The sequence below is a fragment of the Apostichopus japonicus genome, chromosome 12, assembly GCF_037975245.1.
Source record: "Apostichopus japonicus isolate 1M-3 chromosome 12, ASM3797524v1, whole genome shotgun sequence".
Lineage (NCBI taxonomy): Eukaryota > Metazoa > Echinodermata > Holothuroidea > Aspidochirotida > Stichopodidae > Apostichopus > Apostichopus japonicus.
Window position 1 is genome coordinate 17,995,360 of NC_092572.1, and position 25,002 is coordinate 18,020,361.

Sequence of the window (25,002 nt, forward strand, 5' to 3'; positions counted from 1 at the left end):
AATTGCACGTCCCTCACGTTAAAGGCTCATTTCCCATGGCATGCATACAATATAACTTTAATTGCTTAATTCTATATTGGTAGGTGAATACGTGGTAAATAAGTACAACAGATTTCTGGAAGAAAGTTAGGGTGAGCAAAAATGGTCTTTAATTGTTTTATTCCGCAATATTCATTTTCTACTTGATCCTGGTCCATCTTGAAGTTAGTTGTCAATAGTAAGAGATGGTTTTGTTAGATGAATTTAATTAACTGACCAGAAAACCTGCAGTGCATTTTCATATGAATGTTGAAAACGTTAAGTGAAATAAAGTAAGATAAGAGACAATGGGACATTATCATGACTGGTGTCCCCTACCTCCTAACGAAAGGTAAGGTAGCTGTCATATTGTTTATTTGCAATGTCAGAGTTGGAATATCAGTCGAACAGCTTCTGATGAAATCCAAATTGAGGTTAGTTTGTTATGAATTCGACATTAAAGGTACAGTAGTTCAATCATCAATTTCAGTATTAGTCTGTTAGCAGGAATATCTACATCCGTGTACATCCGTCACAAAACAAATTGCACGTCCCTCACGTTAAAGGCTCATTTCCCATGGCATGCATACAATATAACTTTAATTGCTTAATTCTATATTGGTAGGTGAATACGTGGTAAATAAGTACAACAGATTTCTGGAAGAAAGTTAGGGTGAGCAAAAATGGTCTTTAATTGTTTTATTCCGCAATATCCATTTTCTACTTGATCCTGGTCCATCTTGAAGTTAGTTGTCAATAGTAAGAGATGGTTTTGTTAGATGAATTTAATTAACTGACCAGAAAACCTGCAGTGCATTTTCATATGAATGTTGAAAACGTTAAGTGAAATAAAGTAAGATAAGAGACAATGGGACATTATCATGACTGGTATCCCCTACCTCCTAACGAAAGGTAAGGTAGCGTGTCATATTGTTTATTTGCAATGTCAGAGTTGGAATATCAGTCGAACAGCTTCTGATGAAATCCAAATTGAGGTTAGTTTGTTATGAATTCGACATTAAAGGTACAGTAGTTCAATCATCAATTTCAGTATTAGTCTGTTAGCAGGAATATCTACATCCGTGTACATCCGTCACAAAACAAATTGCACGTCCCTCACGTTAAAGGCTCATTTCCCATGGCATGCATACAATATAACTTTAATTGCTTAATTCTATATTGGTAGGTGAATACGTGGTAAATAAGTACAACAGATTTCTGGAAGAAAGTTAGGGTGAAAAAATGGTCTTTAATTGTTTTATTCCGCAATATCCATTTTCTACTTGATCCTGGTCCATCTTGAAGTTAGTTGTCAATAGTAAGAGATGGTTTTGTTAGATGAATTTAACTGACCAGAAAACCTGCAGTGCATTTTCATATGAATGTTGAAAACGTTAAGTGAAATAAAGTAAGATAAGAGACAATGGGACATTATCATGACTGGTATCCCCTACCTCCTAACGAAAGGTAAGGTAGCGTGTCATATTGTTTATTTGCAATGTCAGAGTTGGAATATCAGTCGAACAGCTTCTGATGAAATCCAAATTGAGGTTAGTTTGTTATGAATTCGACATTAAAGGTACAGTAGTTCAATCATCAATTTCAGTATTAGTCTGTTAGCAGGAATATCTAGTTAAGAAAAAAAATGTTGTGTGATAATGTCATTCAGCCCAACATAATTGACAACAGATATATCATGAGAATGTCAAAGTGAACAAGAATGTTTTAACAAAATGCTTGACTGAGAAGATGATATCCGAAACATTGTTCATCAACGAGATCATCATCTTAAGAAACCTCTTCAGCAAAGATATCCTCAGATTAATTTTTGTCAACCATCAAGGCGATGCTAAAGTAATATCGTCTAAGTTAATGAATTTTGTAGATCAGAGTTGTTTGAAGATCTTGTGAATACGGTATACGATGATCGTTCATCGGATACAAAGAGCACTCTGATATTTCTGACGAATCTCAATTCATTTTATTTTGACAAGTTCTGCTCCAGAAACAAGCATTCCCCTCCTTGTGACGAAGCATTTGTAAAGCACTGTAAGAGAGCCAACGACCACTCAGTTATTCATAAGAGGAGCCTTGAAAACATGCCCGACATTCCATAGCCATGTTCACATTTGGTCATATGCCAACAAACAGAAAACTAAACATAGTATCACATTATACTTATTTTCACTCAAATCTAGTTCTCACTACGAAAGTGAGCAAGATGAAAACCAACCAAACTACTTTTTCTGCCACATAGAAGACGGTCTTGACAACCTCATGCTGCGTTCGACGATTGGACGCTTGAGCTCCGGCCTTCGCTCGAGTTCTTACCCACATATCTGACTGAAAAAGTTCATTACCGTTCGCATGTTTATTTGACGCCAAGCTGAAAGAGAACTAAAAAATTGAGAAAAATAAGAGGGTTATTTTGTGCAGAGTGATGACAGATTATTGAATGAACCCTAGTAAATTGTATGCATATTTGGAGACAGTCCTGCCAGGGGTGTATCCAGGGTCTCTGGGACTCTTAAAGAGTTGGCGCAGTTCACACGTATTTCAACTTAACTGGTACTTCGCGCACAGTCATATTACAGAATATATATGCACCATCATAGATCTGGTATTGAATTGGGGAGTTGATATTTGTTGATATTTTAACTACAAACTGTTGTTATAGAAATACATACATACATACTAATAAACTATATGTATATATATATACATATATATATATAAATATATATATATATATATATATATATATATATAATTGAAATCATAGTGAGTTGGGAAATGTATATATATATATATATATATATATATATATATATAAATATTTGAAATCGTAATGAGTTGTAAAATCCAGAACAGTGAAAAAACTTCCAGCCTCCACCGGGATTCGAACACAGGCCTCCCGCTTTATATGCAGACACCCTAATTACTATAGGCTATGGACGCTGATTGTATGTCCAGAGGTCCGAAACCGGTAAGAAAGGTCGTAATTCCACTGTAGGCGTTTGTCACCTGTATCGCACAATACTATATTCTACATGTAGATATAAATATATGTATATGTATATGTATATATATATATATATATATATATATATATATATATATGTGTGTGTGTGTGTGTGTGTGTGTTGATACTAGTTGAGACTAGTGGAACACTAGTGTTCCACTAGTCTCAACTAGTATCAACACATATTCCGCTCTGTCCACTGGACATAGAGCACTCTGCGCCAAGATAGACGCCAACCAACCAACTCTTTATGTATATATATATATATATATATATATATATATATATATATATATATATATATATATATTTATATATATATATAGATATGGATGCTATCTGAATGTTGGTATACTCATTTCATAGTTACTGACTCAAATTTTCGGACCAACCCTTTGTGAGAGGGGCGGGGCTTTTGGACATTGGGACCCCGGTTCTATGGATCGCCTGGCTCTTTTGCCACGCCTCTGACGCGAATTAAGGGATTGAAGTAAGATAGCATCAATCATGTCTTGTTTGATCATACGATCGGGAACCAATTTTGTTGCTGGTATTACAGGAGTGTGCTCAATTCATTGCAAAATTTTAACAGAAAAACAGCAGAAGAATGAATCAAATATATGCAACCGCCGTCCTTCCTTCCATTTGACAATTCAGCGTGTATTATCTTCGTTTATTTGTTTTCAAATACCCTCCCGATATAAAAGAGAACAGCTCTATGATATTACACACCTGCAAAAGTGTTTTTGATACTAGATTATACTTGATACGTTAAATGGATTTGAAGAAGAAGAAGAAAAAGAAGAAATAGATAGACGGACAGCAGTAAAAAAAGCAACACTCACGCACCCAAACGGAACTTTAAGTGGAAAAGTACGAACACTTGGAGAAGAACATATCAGTTTTTTTCCGGAGACAACTTTTCTGACAATTCATGATGGCGAGTTATTAAGCGTTTAATACAGTACATAGTTCGTGTCTTCTGGCTTTCATTTGGGAAAGATGTCTTATTTCTTCTTTGCTATATTCCTTTTTTCCGATGGAATAGCATTACATGGTAACATTTTATATAACCTTCCTTTCCAGAGGCTGTGCTTTGCATACCTATATCAATAGAATACAACAAATTCAACAACATTGAAGAATTGGAAGTAAACGGAAAGTACACGTAGGCCTACCAAAGAAATAAATAAATAAATAAATAAGCGCAAGTTAATTTTCTTTCTTTTGTTACCTATCCAACAATAGTATGACATAGTGTTACAAAAAGACATTTTAAACGTAGAAGTGTAACAGTGAATTTCTGAAGTGCTCGTAGTTAAATTTCCTGTCCTAAACGTCTGAACAAAATAACACAGGATGACAGAAAAGGAACCTTGTCCGCAAACATCAGCCACATCAGCCACCTAAATGGTTAGCAACGCAACAGTAAAACGTAACTTGAATAATTTAAGCGATAAATAAATGACAAATCATATCCACTAGACCGTTATTCTCACCGAAGTTTTATGGTCATATAACGTTCCCGCATCTACAAGGAAAAGATGTAATCCTACTTATATTATATAAACGATTAATAAGGCTTAACATAAGCCTATATATGCTTTAGGCGTGAGTGTCGTAATGCCGTTGTTTTAAGTAACGGCGATCAAAACCCGTCGGGCGCCCTCCCTTGTGCCTCGCATCTACACTACAGCGGCATCCTTGGTCAATATGTTAAAATGATCAACAGAGAGGCTTTGAGAGGCTTTCAACAGAATTTGCTATTCAAATTAACTATTGAAAAAGAAATTACATTTTACTCCATGTATTCTATGGATTAATGGATGTAGTCTTAAAAGTATACCTCCAAATTTCAACTTTAATATACTGAACGAAACTAATAATTGTCTCTTTATTTAAGGGATTGGTGTGGGGTGGGATTAGACTTGTTCCCTGTTGTGTGTTATATAATAACAATAGCGTACCTTTTTCGAATAAATTGGTTTGCTTAAGGTTTCCTGGAAACCCCTGTACATCCCCGTGATAGTTTAACTCCTTTCGTGTGGTCAACAATTAAGGATATCATTCAAACTGAAGTCACCTTCAAGTTTGTCCACTAACCTGTAACTAACGAATTACGAAGAGCAACATAACACTTCATGACAAATGACGGCGCTAGTTTCAAACTCAATGCCATTTTTATAGAAAATACTATATATATATATTTTTACCTTAAAAGCATCCCTCATCAGGCCTCGTATTTAGTGGACGGTGGCTGCACGCACGCCCGGTCGCAAATAGTATTTCGACCCTCTGGACATAGGCAAGGATTCACGCACGCCACCTAAAACGCTTCTGGTCGAATTGACCGAACCTCTTTGCATCCTCCCTGGTTCTTTTGCGACATCAAGAGAGACATGGACACGGGATAATATGCCACAAAAAGTGCCATTCCACAACCGGAGCGTTATGAACTCCAGTGAATCTTGAACTTAAGGACGATTGAAGCAACCAGCAGAGCAAGACCGAGTCTTTTATCTGCCCCCTGTAGTACTGGCCACCACGTCAGCTAGTAAAAAGTTTGTTTGAATTAATTTATAAAGATTTCTGAGAGAAGTATGCGAAAGGGAAAAGAAGTGTTGCACAAACCAACTCTAATTGCATTCGATCAAGGAACACCATGAGTCAACAGTTCTACATACTGAACCACTAGACTATAGTTACTACTTAAGTAGCTTAAAGGGTGTGAAGACTAGCGCAAAAAGAAACGTCTAATGCTGGTATTCTGACCTAGTTTCGAATGAGGTGTAACAGAAGTGTTAGACACCATCATCAATCCCAGAAAATACACACACAACTTGCTACCGTCGGTAATTAGCCGCTAGTGTACAGTCAGTACATACAGCTGCGGTCAATACCCACAGCACAGTGTACAAACGATGCAGCTATGGACATCTCAGGTCCAGCTAAAGATAACAAGGTATCACGTTTCATTACTTTTTGCAATTTGTAGCGACACGAACAAAACGTCACTTGCAAGCAACGGAAAGTTAACTTTTTCAGATGGCCGCACGCGGTTTTGGGCGAGTCTTCAATGCCTTTAATTTTATCCTGACGGTTTGCAAATGTACTATGTTCCTTGCAATTACAAACTCTCTATCCAAACAACCTTCCTCACATTAACATAATCGATAATATTTTTTAACGCACAATAAACTTACAGCTTTTGTTTATTTCATACATTCGTTTGTCTTGTTTTGGCTTTTCTCAACAGCCTGTTGCTTTTCCAGTTTTCTTTCTTTCTTTTTAGTTTTACTTCTTACTCTTTTGAGGTGTTATTATATGTGTTCTTGCGAGCACTTTAGTTTCCTTTTAAAGGATCAATATGGTTATTCTTACTCTTACAACACACAGGAAAGGTGTAATGTTTTCTTTGAAAGTGCTACTTAAAGCTTACAATAGGATTACACTAAAATGCCATAGATGACTTCGTAACAAGAACTATAATTAAGACAAACGATCTACGTCAAGTTGCAAGGACTGTAGATTTGAAGCACACGTATTTAAAAAACAACCTTGATTTCGTTTGAAAGATCTCTGCAATAGGCTCACGGAACAATGTATGTATGTATGTATGTATGTATGTGTGTATGTATGTATGTATGTATGTATGTATGTATGTATTTTAGTTCCTCCTGCAAGCAGGAACTGGCGAAGAAGCCATCATTGGCTTATCAAAGCCGCAAGTTGATCGAAGTCAGTCTCTTAGATTCATATTTATCGTCCATGATTATGAATTGTCAATTGTCAACAACTCTGTAACTGGACGACATACATCAAGCTTGGAGTGTCACGAACCGGGGACCTTATGATTGGAAGGCACCGGCGTTAACCACAATGCTATTGATGACTTCGAAATACGCATACTGAATAACGTTAAGGATGAGATGCATAGAATGCTGTTTTACTTACACGATCAAGATATATTTGGATGTGAATTGGCATAGGCCTACCCCCCCCCCCCCCCCACAACCATACTTCATTCAGACAGAAAAAAACTCGAGAAATATCCAACATTCAATGAAAAATATCTAGCCATATACTTCAAAATAAGGCTTGGAGATATAATAATCGAAATTTGGAAAGTCATAGTCGAAAGTTGGACAATATAGATGAACGCTTGAAAAAAAAAATGAAATCGTGAAATAAACCATGTCTATATAATGTCATTTGTATGAATAGAATCCAGAGAATAGGTCGAAATAAATTGAAATCTTGATTGACAATTCAAGAAAAAAAATGTTGAATGTTTGAGCAAAATACAAACTCCAAGGAAGCAAAAAGGAAATTTTGAGACAAAAGAATCGAAACTTTTAACAAGATGATGAAATAATTAACGTCTCATCTGGGTCACAATATCCCTTTAATTATTATCCTTTATTTAGTGGAAACAATTAACTTGAGGAGCGATATTAGTATGATCAATCATATCATATAATGCAGAAAGGAGTTATTTCCGGCGTTTTACAATAGTTAGGAACCATGAAGGAGGAAAGTACTTTTCGAAATCGTACAAGTCTGCAGGCAACCATGATATTGACTAATTTTTACGTAATTTTATACGAGATTTCCAACTAAGCAATATTTGTTTGTGCCCTCATAAACGGACCGTAACAATAAGGAAGCTATACACGCATTGGTGCTCCCATGGTTGTGAACAGATGCGGCTTTCCATATGGGGGGGGGTAGCTATTACTGGAATTACTCCCTACCCTTCCCTACCCTACCTTTCCCTATACCCTACCCTATCATACCCACTCTCTACCCCAATGTATGAATAAATTTGGTACCCATTATATGCTTTCATCATGCCTACAATTTAACATCTTACAACACATAAGTGTAGTATCTCAGTCTCCTTCGAATTGTTGGTGCCCCTCCAATTCATGGATGCGGGCCTCTGTAGGGAATATAATTCACACCTCGTATATAAGTATTCCAACACTTTTCCTCGGTTTAAAAGTGATTCTCATTAGCGCCGCAGCCAGTATGATTATTTCGTTTATTTTATTTGTTTTTTTTTTCACAACATATACGGTATACAACAAATGTAGCGAAAACAGAGAGTTATGGAATGTGAAAGGAATTGTTTGAAGAAACCCTTGTGGGCTTATCTAGTGATACAATCCCTGTACATAGAGTACACAAATAACTTACAACAACAAAAGAATTAAGAAAAGAACTAAGAAAAAGAGAAGAAAAGAAGAAAGGAAGAAAAAGAAATGAAGGAAAGAGGAACCTCAATCTCAGTATAAGTTGAAGTAAAATCTCTTTAATTTGTATTTAAATGAATTAAGTATGCGCTTGTAATCTCTGCCTTCCAATCCGCATTTATAGTGAGTTGTTTACCACATGTCCCTGGTTCCAGTGGGAGAGAGCAATCTGTCACAAAGATGTAAACATTTGAACAATGGGTGACTACTTGGCCTGATTAAGATGGATATTTGGTCCGAAGGATGGGGTAGAAGGATGGGGTAGGGTGTGGGGGTATGGGGGGGTGAACGGCCCTTCGGAACGTGGTGAACATATAGTGACCGGGGAAATGTGGAATAAAGACATATGATGCATTATCATATACTTAAAAATCAACATTTATTATTTTCTAAGACAGCAATGTGTTAACAACTTACATGAAAGCTTTCATAGGCTTCGTCACTTATTGATCCACTCACTACAAATAATCAACGATTCAGAATCAAATCAGGAATATATGAGGAAAGAAATGTAATAGTTTTAAAGAGTTAATAAAACCGTTAGTAATAAGATAAGCATAACAATAAAAGTAAAACAAATTTGAACTTAATTTTCTTAAAGGAGACACAAACCTAAACATTATCATCTGTCCATGTGATGGAGATGACTGTGGTGAGAAAATTCCTCAAACAGCTAAGAAAAATATTATATTTTGGGAGAAATCATGGACTTAATATGTCTTCACTTACAAGGCTGGTGACTTGACCAAGTCTAAATGATATGTCACCGAACCACATGCTTCAGTTCCCTATATGTTAATCTCTTTCTATCACACTTAATATTTACTTTCTATAATGGAGATGGAATTTTAAAAATGTTGAATAATACAAAAAATTGAAGCTCTTAATTAATCCGACCTCAGGGTGACATTCGTTTCAAAAAACTTGTTAGCCTTCTTAGAGAGATGTTTATCACAAAGCTCTCAATCATATAAGCTGAAATATGACAGTTTGGCTTGTGTCTCTATTAATGAAAGGGTTACACTTTTTTCTCGTATGTGAAAGGTGCAGACTTAAAGTTATTTAGTAATGAAATGCCGTCTTCCCTTTTCTCTAACAGTTGAGGTATCTAATCGTATCTAGTTATTCGCTAATGACTTATCTGTCCTCGAGATTTTGGATCGGAAAGTCAAACTTAACGTTATCAATAAAAATCGTTTACAGCTTTAATATTGAAAACCGTGAAATATGAAAAGTTAACGAAATGTTCGTTTCAAATTTAAACTACCAAGTATAAGTACCATTAATACCAAACGGAGATTGCTCCTCAATTAACACTGTCTATGTCAAAACGAACACTTCTAGAGAAGTATAGGCTAACTTTACTCTTTTGTGTGACTCTAATTCCGCGACATGCCCAAATAATTGTTTGGTATCCAAAACACGTTACATGGTATCACATCCTTTCACGCAAGATAAACTAAAAGTAAAGGTTTCGGTCTCTAACTCTCACTATAGACCAAAGAAATTCCAGAAAGATCAAACGTGGAAACAAAAGAGCAGAAATTTAAAAGTGTTTATCAAGACAGTAAACCCTCAATATTGACTCTTGATATTGAATTCACGAGAGCGTTATAAGAAAGTTAAAGAGTGAAGGAGCTTCTCTCTTCAATTTATATTAAAACTGTTCATGGTTATATATAACAAGATTTTGATGTTGTGCTTGTACAACTGTAACTCCATGGTTGTACATGTCAACAATGCAGTGAAGGATAAAGTGTTTCATGCTAATGGATTTGGCAATCACTTCACTCTGCTATAAAGTGCTGTGTTTTGTTACGTTAGGAAAATGAATCAATCCATTTTATCATGCATGAAAACAAATTGAGTGTTGTATTAAAACAAATCAAATATGAAAGTGTGTACACCATTTGCATTACTATGCAACTTATTGCAACTTATTGCAGCGGCTTATTAAGAATCTTTTGAAGAACAATGTAAATAGAACATAATAATCAGCGTATTTTATCTTGATAAAACTACCCATGCAAGAAATGATGTCAGGTTCATGCTTACTACGTGGCTGACACCCTTCAGCCAATCCGAAGTGAGAATGAATAGGATAATTATTGTTACCAGTGCCGCTAAATTACAATACAGTATGAATTGCGGGTATGACACACTAGAAGTATATCTTGCTGGACTATTTAGATTGTTGTTGTCAAATACGCGGGCCAAATAGAGCCGGACATAATAAAGAAATAACATGTGATTTGTAATTGATATGTTCTGTGTCAAAAACCAACAATAAATAAATAGGCCTACTGCATAGTGTACATTATATCCTGCATTGCAATACAGAATGAATTAGCTAAATTACAATACAGAATGAATTGCGGGTATGACACACTAGAAGTATATCTTGCTGGACTATTTAGATTGTAGTTGTCAAATACGCGGGCCAAATAGAGCCGGACATAATAAAGAAATAACATGTGATTTGTAATTGATTTGTTCTGTGTCAAAAACCAACAATAAATAAATAGGCCTACTGCCTAGTGTACATTATATCCTGCATTACAGTACAGAATGAATTAGCTAAATTACAATACAGAATGAATTGCGGGTATGACACACTAGAAGTATATCTTGCTGGACTATTTAGATTGTAGTTGTCAAATACGCGGGCCAAATAGAGCCGGACATAATAAAGAAATAACATGTGATTTGTAATTGATATGTTCTGTGTCAAAAATCAACAATAAATAAATTTATCATTCCCGAAGGATGTCAAAGAAAATGGTGCACTGGAGGTTAACAATTTTATTACCGTCTTGTGCTTGTCCATCATTTGAATCAGCGAGTCCTTTGTGGTCGGTTGGTCGGCTATGCCAATATAGATAAAAACAAAAGAAAATCAGTTTTTCAATTTAGCAATAATTACCACAACAAATTGACCATTAGGTGTAAGTTGTAGCTAGCCTTAAGACCAATCTATGCCAAGTCTCTATTATTCTATTTCTCTTACTCCGGTTTGATCCCACCCGCGCTGACTGCCGGTGAGGGGATCGTTATTTCACAAGTTAAGAAGTGTCATCAATATGTTGGGTGATGTTAAATAGGAAAGTATGTTATATTGCAACAGGATTATGCCAAGATTTTTTGTTTTGTTTACATTATACACCTAGACAGGGGCGTTGATCGATCCGTTTCCAGGATTGGAGGGACAAAATGTCAGATGCAAACGCTCCATGAAAGCAAATAACTTTAATCAGAAGCAGAAACAAATTTGTTGTACGTTGCATATATTTCGTTTCCCCCCCCCCATCCCCTCCATCCCACCATCCTCCCTCCGTACTTATGTTTCCAGGGAGCAAATTCGTTGTACGTGAATATTTATTTGTACACAATAGTTATAACCTTGGTTACAATATCAAACGGAAATATTTATTTCTCAATCTTCGAGGAATTATAATTTGAATAAACTGTTAATAGGAATAAAATTTACATTTCAGAGGACTTTTTGCTATATTTATGCATTTCCTATAGCAACTGATGGGGCAATATCATACATTCCCTCAGTTCTGACCATCGGGGGTGAAGGAGGGGTGGGGGTAGTGACGCATCTGCTCTTTAGTAACGAAGACCCTGTATTTACATACCAATATAGCAGAAAATATCATCAGAATATTATATCTCGGTTTGCTTATCATGAATAACTTCAATGTGCAAAGAGGTATAGGCTATACTAGCCTAAAGTGATTGAATGTATTCTGTAAACTTAAGCAACTATCTCATAAAGCTACCTATTCACAATAATTACTTAGAATAGAAACGATATATTGACAAATCGTTGCTATGGTAACAAAAAGGTATGTCAATGAAAATCACTTATGAAAATTACTTTGTATTATACAAAGTACGTTACACATGAATAGAGTTACAAGCTCCAAGTTTAGTGCTTTTTAAAAAATATTTTATTAATATATACTGTGGTTCATATATAAGACGTATAAGAGTTTTGCCTGTATGTAAATGTATAGCTGCGTGTGCCGGTTAAGGACCAGAAAAAGAAATATGTAGCGTAGCTAAGTAGGTTATACAATGGCCATGCATATCAGCAACGCCTCCATTTTGCATCCATTTTTTCGGTACAATTTTTGAATGTTTCTTAGGCATATGATGTAAATGAGTATATAATGGTATTCTCTCCCATATTTCACACGGGTCCTTTATAAACCCCGGGTTCTCCTTCCCAACCCCCTCTCATCAATTTCTGTCAAGTCACGTTTTTTTAATTATTTTTTCTTCCGAATCCCTCGCTTGAATTGAAAAGAATCAAGTGTTGTAATGAGGATGCCTGGTCTTACAGCTATTTCTAAAAATCGCTTTTATTTTTACTGGTGACTTTTCCTATTGCCTATACATTCTAAATGTTCCCATTTCTTTTACAGAAATTCGATGATGCTGTGTTATGCTGAACATTTAATAAAGACAATCAAAGGCAATGTTAACATAGTCTATAAGTTTAAGAACTAACTAGCTTTTGGTACAGGGAAATAGAACTCCTGATCGGTTTTGTCTTTCGAACTTAAAAATAAAACATCAAAGTTGTCAGTCTTTTCTCCCGCAAAAGTGTCCGAAAACTTGTGAACACATAGATTGCAAAACACTTATATATAGTAGGCAAGTAAATACACGATACGTATACATGAAAAACATGATGTTACACCTACGAAGCTCAGTAACAATGTGTGTATATCTAACACTATTTTTTAGACCACTGTTTAGTCTCCAGGCTATAAATTTTGGCCCAAAGTATGCAAGAATTTTGACACTGCCTCATATCTTTCGACATATATCCAAAAATGTGTAACACACACTAAAAATGTCTACCGACGAATAACACGATTTCCAGAGTTAAAGTGATACAATGTTTAAAGTTAAAATCGTTAAATGGTCTACCATCCAACTCTTGTCCGCAAAGTAGGGAGATATTGTCCAACTTCCCTACTCCTTTATCGACATCAAACAAGTATAAGTTGTGTAAATTCGTTGCCAAGCAAAGATGCATTGAGAAACATCCCTGTTGCTTTGATCAACTTCATATTAGACTTACATCGGCGTTATGTGCTCACTTTGTTGAAACGAATGCAAAAGTCACCGTTGTAGCGCGATAGGGAACATTTATGTGGTGACAAAGCACGGCAAAAAGACGTTTCCCAGCCCATGTGATCACAAATTGACTGATCCATCGGTCTCGGATAAGAGCTCCACAAATCATCCCTATTGGATCTCTATTCGTCTTGAACTCGTTTGCCATCCTCTCCGTCGGGGCACACTCCCTGTGAGATCTGGAAGCCATTACGTCACTTCCGTCTTGTATTCTCACAATTCCTGCGTCTTCTGTTATGTTATCAACGCGAGTGGCCTCACTGAGTAAAGGGTTTAAAATGGGCTCCTGGCTGTCAGTGGACATGCGTAATAATAAGTTAACACGTGCCCCATATTTTTACTCGCGAAGTTAAAAGAAACAGCCTGACAAGTCGAAAGGAGTTGTGTCCAACATTCACTTGACAATCAGCCTCGTCGAAATCAACATCCGTGTTGAAACGTACCATACATAATAATACCTACGGCACTGTTTGACGTCATCCCAGGTATTGGTTTGGTAACTACGTTTAGGGGAGATTCTGTTGAGTTGAAGATAATCAATAGAATAGTTGATGCATGTTGCCGCAGGGACAAGATAAAAAAAAAAAAACATTCATTCACATCACACAGAAGTTAACCACTGAAGCATAAATGGAACAAAAGTACTTAATCGGCATTTATCTTTAATTGGTACCATTCTGGATAACTCGATACAACTGCCAAAAAACAAACATTTGTTGTCACTTAACTTGGTCAAAATTTTCATTGAGAATAGAAATATGAAATTTAAACGAAAACATTGATAGACGATTCAGTCCTATATCTCAATAACATAAAATTATTGGTTTTGATATAAATGACGAATGGTATTACTGAATAGAATCTTAGAACTTCAATCATAATGGTTTTCAAATTTAAACTCCCAAATTTATTTACACAGCTACAATAAAAAAAAAACGTGTCTATGTCAAACAGATAATTTCCTTTGATTTAAATTTAGTAACATTCTTAGGCATAAAGTGACACTATATAATCCTTACAGGTAACGTGTCATTTTTAAACGTAAGTGAACTGCTTTGTTATTTATCCAGCACAAATTCCAAATTTGTTTCACTTTATATAAACATTTTCGCACAAAATGGTTATAATAAACCAACATCGACGTTCGAAACAAATTTGTAATAGAAATTACATAATTGAAGTTAAATATCGTTTAATGTGTAAAGAAAATATACTAACTGATTTGTAAAGTTCACAGTACAAGTTAATGTTCCCTTGTCTTTAGATTAATTTGAATAAATTTGTATGAACTTGGAGTAGCGTTTTAGGCAAGATATTATTATATTATAAATATAAGCACGTGTTACATTGTAGGCTTTTTCCTGCCCTTGCGGTAGTCGCTGTCAACGATACATTTTAGGTAATCTTTCGCCTTGTTTCTGTTTATTTATCTTGTTTCTGTTTATTTCATAAAAGCCTATATTTATTGCTACAATTCCTCGATGGGAAGATTCTATGACTTTTCCTGAAGTAGTGAAAAGAAGCAAATAGAAGCAAATCCATTTATAGGTTTCATATTTTCTTCACAGTTGTTTGCAGAAAGGAACTAAAAATTTGAACCACAAACTCGAGCTGAAGCGAAAAAAAACTAGTTACTTAATCTAGGCCTAATTGAACTGGATCATACCTGTGTTATTAATGGCTTACAGGTTGATATATAAAATTGATGTACCAGCATATAACTATTTGTGAGAGGTGGTTAGTTCGGACTGGCTGATTGCTACAATTGTGCTTGACCTTCAATAAAATCTTTTGAAGAATTTGTATGACATAATAAAATATTTATGCAATATATATTATTTTTTTTTTTTTATTTTTTTTTCTTGTGTCATAGAAAATTTATGTAGGGCGTAGCCCAGTTTCGAAATCTGCTCTGGTTCAAGTTAGATATAAAATACGGTACTTGGACATAATTATATTCGCTGTATAATTTCATTAGTTTTAGGTAATTAACCAATTTGCGGATTTTACTGTTTGTATTTTATTCAAAACGCTTCAATTATGAAATCAACTGCAATGTCAATAGTTCAAAAGTAGTCACAAAGAGAATAATATGAAACGTGACAAGGGATTTGGTAATTCGGAAGGATATTCAATGAAAAATATAATCTTTAATGCGTGATTGCTACCAACAATGGCGCCGTGTTTGGCCCTAAATATTGGTTCGTTTAGAGCCAGTTGGGATCATTTTCTCATACTAATTTCCCACTATACTATGTTATGTGCACTTCTCACTGGTGAAACCAATACGTCGATTCTTGGCTAAGAGGGAATTTCATACTTTGCTACAAGGTTCATGGTATGTTAATTTCCCCCAAATTTAAAATGGAAGACATGTTTACCCTTACGTTTAACTTTAGGTAAAGACCAACTCTTTGAAAGTAGAATTGCTTGTCTTATCTAAAAAAAATTAGGAAGATGAGTAAATTCTGCGATCAAAAATGAAAACTGTACATTATTAAAATTAATATTTTTGCTAATGGATAGTGGTTTTTTGTTGTTGTTAATCTGTATCGTTACAGTTATGCATGTTAAGTAAATTGCTGCCTTCCGTATACGTTATTACGCTGATTATGTTGTTAATGTATTATTATAAACATAATACTTTTGTCTGTTAATACCTCTTCGGTGGATAAAGTAAGAATAAACAGAAACTTAAATTGAAATTCCCGCAATAAGTAAGATAAATGTACGTCAATAAAACACTTACAAACAAATTAGTAAAATAAGCAATAAAAAGAAACAGAAGGCATGACATTGTAAAAGGTTTTAAGTTTATATTAAAATACAAAAATATGATAACTTTCTGTCAGACTCAATTGTTTGTCTTCATGAAAAGCGTTATTTTGAAACGCTGACTGAAAGAAACTTCGAAATTTTTGAAAAAGCCAACTAATCTTTTAAGAAGAATACCCGGTGGCTGAAGTTGGTTGCTTAAAAAAGTAATGAAATTTGTTCTGCATGTTTAGGTTAAATCGATACCACCCGTATCATCTTGTATGATGAAGACACGATCTTTAAAATGGAATGAGGGGGGGGGGGGTGTATAGATTTTCGCAACAGCAGAGTAAACGATGTCATAACGGCAATTCATCTGAATTTTATTTTGTTTGTCTTTATAATATTCAACTTCCATATTTACAGAGAAATATACATTTCTACAATATATTTTTCCCTCCCCCTCCCCCTTTCCATTCCCCTTCCCCTTCCCCTCCCCGTCCTTCCCCTTCCCCTCTCCCATCCCCATTGACTAAACCGTCCTCCTCTACCAACAATGAACGACTATGTAGTAAGTTATTTGCTAGTGTTCACTTATTTTGCGGTGGTAGGGGCTTATACGTTGCGCTTGAGTTATTACTTTCGACATAGAATTTTTTCGTCGTAACAATCAATGAAACTGAAAGTATTGAGGTTCTAATTACAGAAAAACGCTTAAATTAATCTGGTTAATTAACTGAAATATGATGAAATTTAATTGTGTTTCTAATATTCAAATAAGTGACATAAGATATTATTTCTTAATTAAATAGTTTACCTTGAAATTTCGGTATAAGACATGGGCTTTTGATTACAATAACCCGCAAATCAATTAATTAAAAAGTTATGGAACTATAAATTGTTTCACGAACTTCTACAAAGCCGTATATCTTGGAGACTCCGCATCTACTTTTTACACCTGTAATCAACAACAATTTTTGTTATGTACAGGTACAAGAGATAGTTAGCATAAATTTCAATTAGGCCTATATTAATTCATTCATTCTTAGATTTGTTTTTCAGACAGTAGTCGTTTGTTCATGAGCGCAGAGTGAGTTTTTTCATTTTCAAAACCACTATAAACTGCAAGATATACGGCAAGAAAAATGACAACTGGCAAAAGATTCTTCGCGTTTTTGCTTCATTGCTGCTTGCTTCTTTTCACCACTTCAGGAGAAGTCATTGAATCTTCCCATTCGGGTAATTTAGAGCTTACCATTGGTGTCTACGAAATAGAGAGAAGCAAAGCCGATGACTATTTACAAAGTATCGCCGACGATGATCAATGCACGGACGGTAAGTTATACTATGTAATATATCTGCATTTTCGTGATTATTTTCTTCATTGAGCTAACATATTCTTCCTTTGGGTAGTATGTTATAAGGGTGATTTTATCATAAACATAATTATACAACTCGATGTTCATAGAAAAGGCGGAAATCACATTGTATACCTAAGTGCTGTATTTATCGTACGCGAATATACATATCTTCAATGCATCCTAATTTACCTAGGTTTTAATTAATTTTAATCAATGCTAATTCAGGCAAACATTTTTCATGCCGCCTTTACTCCCTTCTTACAATATTTGCAGAATGGATGTCTATGTTTCCAAATTTAAAGGCAGAACTTAGTCAAATGTGCCCGCGGCATAATTTTTATATGAAATATCGCCTAAAGGGCGGATTTAAATGTATATAGTTTGTTATTAGGCGAAGGCTATGGAACCGCAGTTGTGGATTTCATATTACTCCCAATTCAATCAATGCATCCTTTACACATTAAAATGTAATATCCAGGAAGTGTTACAGATCAACAGAATACTAAATAATTCTTAAGATTATTTATGCGTTCTTGAGAGTTTTGTTAATATTATTATTATATTTCATTGTCAAGTTGTCTGATTGACAGATCGATTCGTTGCCCCTTGACTCTTACTATGATTACCCAGTCATGCGAGAGCTTTCACATTCTAAAACATCCTCAGCTTGTTGATAAGGTATAAACCAAAGGATGTGCTTATTATCTGCCCACGCCCTATGTCATTACCAGAACTTTCGAAGAAATCTCACATTTACTAATCTTGAGTTGAACATTAGCAAGGACTATATGGATAAGTCTATACGTTTATGACATTTTTTGGGGGGGTGAGAAAATTTTCATTGCATTTGGAGTGGCACTGCGTAACGTCGTGGCACCATCTCAAAATTGATAGCTTGATGACGGCTGGCAATAGATATATTGGAGTCTAATATGCTCCCTGTATCTCGTACGTAGCTGTAACAGACGCATTGCGAGTCCCTAATTAAGTTTAATGGTAGCAGACGCCTATTCAAAGACCCGTTGACTTAAATACTTAATCATAAAAGTAATGTGGTCTCTTAGTCTGGATAGAAGTTTTCACTAGCTAAACGCCACCTAACGAATCACTGGATAGCTGACAAATCGGACATTCATGGCACCATCGATTTCCCGTACCATGAATGTGCAGATTTTGGCTATGAGAGCCTGAAAATTTCGTCACTTGTAAACAAACCTCTTTACTCAGATAGTATACCCGGGAGACCTAAAGGGGTTTAAAATTGCCTCAATTGACTTCCATTTATGCTCCCCAACATCCTAGCCATAAAAAGCTAGGTCTTCATTGATGACACGTGAAAAAAGATGTTCTCCTGCTGATTTTTAGCACTTTTTTTCAAAGGAGAACAATCGGGCGGATTGATATGGACTCTATAATAGGAGTATGCCACTTTATTTGATTGCTTGATCTTTATCCATGAGTAGAAACAATGCCACTTGAAGATTTCAGGTGGCATCGAAAATAGCTGCACAGGCTCAATACGCCGTTTCTCCATCTCTAACAGCCCCTGTGTTTATCAATAAAGTCTGTTCTGTTCATGGTTCCTTAACATGTTCTCTAAAATATTATCCAAGTGTTAAATACAAACTAAACTAATCATTCTCTGTATCTCCTTTCAATTCCACAGAATCTCCTCTAGAAATAGTTACCAACTCTATTCCCGGGATGACGTCAAACAGTGCCGTAGGTATTATTATGTATGGTACGTTTGGAACCGATGTTGATTTCGACGAGGCTGATTGTCAAGAGAATGTTGGGAACAACTCTTTTCGGCTTGTCTGGCTGTTTCTCTTAACTTCGCGAGTAAAAGATGGGGCACGTATTAATTTACTATTACGCATGTTCACTGACAGCCAGGAGCCCATTTTTAACCCTTTACTCAGTGAGGCCACTCGCGTCGATAACATAACAGAAGACGCAGGAATTGTGAGAATGCAAGACGGAAGTGACGTATTGGCTTTCCAGATCTCACAGGGAGTGTGCCCCGACGGAGAGGATGGCAACCGAGGTCAAGACGAATGGAGATCCATTAGGGATGATTTGTGGAGCTCCTATCCGAGACCGATGGATTGGTCAATTTGTGATCACATGGGCTGGGAAACGTCTTTTTGCCGTGCTTTGGCACCACATAAATGTTCCCTATCGCGCTACAACAATGACTTTTGCATTCGTTTCAACAAAGTGAGCACAAAACGCCGATGTAAGTCTAATATGAAGTTGATCAAGGCGACGGGGATGTTTCTCAAAACATCTTTGCTAGGCAACGAATTTCCACAAGACGTATACGATGCTGAAAATGCAGAAGGGGCTCGCATCTTTGACGTAGTATATCCATGCTTTGGGAATGAGAGCTAGAGCAAAAAAGATCCAGCTACCTTTTCTTTTATCATTTCAATAATCTTTGGAACTGTTTCGAAAGAAATGAGTTATAATCTTGCGTTATTTATTACCTCGTTGAATGTTGAAAATTGTCATTGTTTATTTTGCAGTAAATTTCTACTGCTTTGGTAGCACATATTTGTACCATTATTATTCTCTACACTTTGTAGTACATACCATTGCTCATGCAATGCTCTTTCGTTGTGCGTCGGAGCACTAAATAATTAAGAAGTGTCCTGTTGTTGAAAGGATAAGAACAATTAAATGACAAATGACTTTTATCGAAAAGCATGCACATACTGGAGAATGTGGTACGGAGTTCACATAAGATCAGTTTTTTTTTATGTCGTAACTACCATTGTGCAGGTGAATGATCTTAAATTACAGTCACTGCCCTTAGAAATGTATACCTTCCCCAATCCCACCCAACACCACCACAGGTTGAGCCTCTTTTGCCACAATACCTTACCCCCCCCCCCCCCCCTACATGCCTACCTCTTCCCAACCAACTTTCGTTAAATCGTTCCGAAGCTCTTTCCCAGTTCCCCTTCTTTTTCTTTGACTTCCATATATGTAATCGGAAATTCAGATTCATTATGTGGTTGTATTTGTCCCTTCTGTTACTGTTACTTGTCATTCAGCCTCTGAAGAAGATTGTGAGGATCGAAACGTCAGGCCCTCTTACTTTTACACATTCTCTTACACAGGCTGGATAAGCAGTTTGCTAAACAGTTTTGTTTTTTTATTTTAATTCAAAATAGACTACGGTGACCTTTGAAGGGTAAAAAAAACATGTCAACAGGTTCTTTTATTTGAGGAGTTGATAGGGTAAGTGTTCTTGAAATCTTGACTATAGTAGTCAAATTGTCGAGTTGCTGCTTCACACTTATCTTGACAAACAGGTCATAACATCGTTCGAGTTTTCATAGTAAAGGGTATACACAAACCCAACCATCATCTTATGGCTTGTAAATGGCAGATATCGTTGAGAAGAACAACTCCCCCCCCCCCCAAACAGCTAAGAAAATTCCTGAGAGCAAGATCCAGCAACCTTTTTGTTTTATCATTCAAACAACTATAATACTAATACTAATCAGTAGTTATTTTAACGGCAATTAAGCGACCACAAATGTGGGTGGAAGCCCGCAATGGATTATGGATTACAACTTACACGTCGGGTGGCTTCCAATTCAACATTTTAACTCAAAGTCATTTCAGATGGGAAAACCGTAGATTGCTATTGGATGAAAACCCACCTTACTATAACCCTGCCGGGTATCGAACCTGGAATCTCTCGATTGCTAAGCCCCATTGCTTCAGATGCCACTGTCTTTATCCACACGGCCACAGCACCGGCTAAGAAAAATCGTGTGCGGTTTTGGGGGTATCCTAGTATAAAGTCGTGTCTGGAAGATGTCGTTTTGTAAATTTGTGATGTCATAATGCCACTAGGACGTGCAACCATTTTCTAATTGTATAGGGTGAATTGTTTATAGTATTCACCCCTGCAACCAATGCCTTCTCCATTTTTAGAAATAAACAAATAGAAAATTAAGATAAACAAAACAAAACAAAACAAATAGAAGCACATGTGACTCGTTGATGTCATATTAGACTTGATCAAGTCTTCTGCCGTACATGTGAAGTAGCATATAAGTCTGTGACATCTCCTAAATGGAATAAGATATTTCTTAGCTGTTTGGAAAGCTGTTTATGAAATTTATCATAATCACATAGGCCAATAATGATATTTGTGTCTCCTTTCAATTAACGTATAATATTTTATCAAAAATGGTTAATTTTGGTCGAGTTGCTGCGTTCCTCCATGGTTACCCCTAAAATCTACATGACAATAGTCCTATGCTAAAGTAAGAGACGTGAGAGTTACACTAACATGATATCTTCTGAAGATGTTGTTATTTGTCGATATATCGTGTGTCTCCTCAGAAGAGCCATCGTAACATATATATACATTTGCAGGGCCTACATGTAGTTTCAACTGTTATATGGCGGAAGTACTGTATAACTTGACGAAGTTACGTTACTTCAAGAACTAGGAAGTACATATTACAAAGTGAATGTTGGAAATCATATAAATACAGTAGATTAAAATAGTTTTGCTGAAAATGATTAATTTTTATTCATATTTTATTGATTAAATGTTCAGTTGTCTATATATCTGAATACGAAAAAGCAAGTTGTACGCGAAATTTAAATAGCATATACAGCATATACAGCAAAAGAGAACAGACGTTTTTGTTATTAGGATTGTTGTGAGCATATCCAGCATATCATAATTTCCAAAATGTGATATTTGTTTTTTAAAACATAATACTCATTACTGTAACCAATAAACAAACGAGGCACAAATAATTGCAATGCCAAATCAAAATTTGAAATTTGTCAATAGCAATATCTATAATAGAAAGCAATGTTTTTCTAGGGTCAATTATAAATACTACTTTTTATTTAGTACCAATGCACCTTTGCATTAATATATGTGTATATGTGAAACACACCCAACTATATTATTCACACATACACACGAGTTTAGAAAAAATATTAAAAAATCAATCAAGACGATAGTATAAACCTCAATGAGCGTTGATATACTGTATAGTAATTTAGAAGTTGTGGGCTTATTTGAGGGCAAGGAACTGTCTATAATAATAGACAATTCTCAAAGAGCTACGTGAATCTTTCGAAAGTAACCCCGAGTAGACGATCGTCACATCTTTGCGCTTTGTATTAGTCCTCCAACAAGGGAACCAATAGATGGTATATCCAAGTTTGGGTAGCCTTGAGTATCTCCGAGGTACATAATTCATACGTACAGATGATTTATTGTGCATTATTCTGACCAAACTATGAAATATTTGGACATAAGTGGATATCACTCAAGACCAGGGGCGCAATCACGATACTTCTTAAAGATTGGGGAGATTTAAGGGCCCAGACCCTCTCCCCCGCCCCCCTCTCCCCTTCTGGCAGACATGATATTACAAAAAGTCCTAACCTACAGTATATAAATGTACAACCTCAACAGTCGAAAAGTTGCAAATATAGCACCTATTTATCTTTTATCTGTGTATGTACCAAGACAATGTAAACAAGGAAAATTTAAAAAAAAACAGAGTGACAATTAAATAATTGTTATTGTAGAATCATATGAAGAATTCTGCTGTTCATAAGGAATATCAACCCTTATAAATTATGATATTCATAACAATGGAAACAAACGAAAACGACATACTTTTATTCACTGATATTGATTTGCACTGACGACATGGATCGTGTCAGGTTGATACTTCCGGTTTCATCTGTATCGGGGCTGGCAGAGTTCTGCTCGGGCTTGTTGCCTTGGAAACAATCACAGTTTTTCAGTATTTGCTTGTAGGCTGTTCTAAATTGATGGTTACGCCATCCATAAATGATAGGATTCATGAAAGAGCTGATATAAGTTAACATCTCACAAAAAGTTTGAACAGCCAAGAGGGATTTCAGATCTTTTGCAAGATAAATTTCGAAAATATTCTTAAAACTGTGTGGTAACCAAAAGATTGTGAAAGTACCAAGAACAAAAGCGCTCGTAATTGTTGTGCGCATGCGCATTTTCCACTGAACAGACTTGGCCCTCTGAGACCTGCTGTTCGATACAGCATCCTTTCTGAGGTAAGCGATGTAGAAGATTCTCACATACGCAATAATCAGTAATAGTAGCCACGTAGGTATTAGGAATGACCCAACGATCGCGTGAACTGTTAGTATCGGGGCATCGTACTGTTCCAGTCCACACACCCATTGATATGGATCGCTACCGAAACTCCAAACTGGTAACGTACCGAAACAAAAACCGAATGCGAACCAAAAGATGATGATTTTAGTCGTCTTCTGTCGTGTCATGATGACGTGATATCGCAACGGACGAGATATTGCGATATATCGATCGACGGTTATCGCTAACAACAGGCACATAGAAGTGGAACACAAAACATACGCGGGTAGAAAGAGATAAGAACGCGAATTAGCGTGGCACGTAGTCTCACTAATAATCAATCTATTTGATATCGCCAATGGCATGGCAACCGATCCGGTAAGAAAGTCGACTATCGCTAAGGCAAAAATATAATAGTTGTTGACTTTGCGCACTTTCTTGAAGCGAATAAATGTCATGATAACCAAAGCATTGCCCGATACACACATCAATATTACGGGAATGTACACAGCGACGTATATAATGCTTCCAGTAATAGACACTCTCAGTGATACAGACTGACCCTCCACAAGCGAAGTATTATTTGAGAAATTCATCATGTTTCCGAACTTCTTAATAATTTGGATACAAAAATGCAACCAAGGAGTTTCTGTTCAAACAGAATGCGATTTTAATATGTAATTTAGTTTTATATTCGACAAACATATAAGCAAGTAAGCTACCCGCACTTTTTTCTCCCAAATTTGAATGACCAAAATAAGCCCTACTCGCAACGAGGGGAAATGTGCTTCACTTCTTAATATGGTAATCTGCAACTGACGTATAAACCACTTACAGGTACTTAATTTCACAATATAGCCAATTATCGTAAACTTTTGAAGGAAAGTCACTTGCAACTGCTATATTTAAAAGTATTGGGTTTTCTTCAACTGAAAGGTTTTATAGACATTAGTCCAAATCAACCAATCAGTTATCTCTGCAACACAGACGATATTCATAACCATCTTTTACCAGATGTCCTTTTCTTTTAGTATCTTATGAACAAAATGAATTTTTTATGCAGAATAACAGGCACCAGTGGTTTTATACCATTTATAATTAGATATTAAACATAAAATTATGATCATGATGCTTTTCGTGCACCTGAGATATATCACTTAGCAATTAAATATATTTGATAATTATAATAAACTAAATTACATAAGCTATTGTATTAAATTGGAAAGGGATTGTTATTTCTTGTGTCACAAATTGACCCAAAAAGTGCAACTCAATTCGAGTGAACGCACACAGCTTAACCAA

At 35.8% G+C, this 25,002-nt stretch overlaps 2 protein-coding genes and 1 long non-coding RNA gene across 4 annotated transcripts in view; 2 read left to right on the plus strand and 1 right to left on the minus strand.

The window, feature by feature from the left end:
• Positions 1 to 25,002, plus strand: part of LOC139976768 (uncharacterized) — a 267,039-nt gene that overhangs the window by 130,319 nt on the left and 111,718 nt on the right. The window lies entirely within an intron of this gene.
• On the minus strand, positions 9,219 to 24,974 carry LOC139977922 (adenosine receptor A2a-like). 2 transcript variants are annotated; one of them, XM_071987649.1, is made up of 2 exons: positions 23,239 to 24,974; positions 9,219 to 11,160 (listed from the first exon to the last, which is right to left on the minus strand). In XM_071987649.1, the coding sequence occupies exon 1, from the start codon at positions 24,297 to 24,299 to the stop codon at positions 23,241 to 23,243; it is 1,059 nt and encodes a 352-aa protein (XP_071843750.1). In that variant the 5' UTR covers positions 24,300 to 24,974; the 3' UTR covers positions 9,219 to 11,160; positions 23,239 to 23,240. The 2 variants fall into 2 exon arrangements, with proteins under 2 accessions (XP_071843750.1, XP_071843749.1); XM_071987648.1 differs by lacking the exon at positions 9,219 to 11,160 and adding an exon at positions 11,630 to 13,967.
• On the plus strand, positions 17,250 to 20,597 carry LOC139977923 (uncharacterized). Its single transcript, XM_071987650.1, has 2 exons — positions 17,250 to 17,541; positions 19,234 to 20,597. Exons 1-2 carry the CDS (start codon positions 17,352 to 17,354, stop codon positions 19,959 to 19,961), a joined length of 918 nt encoding a protein of 305 aa, XP_071843751.1. The 5' UTR covers positions 17,250 to 17,351; the 3' UTR covers positions 19,962 to 20,597.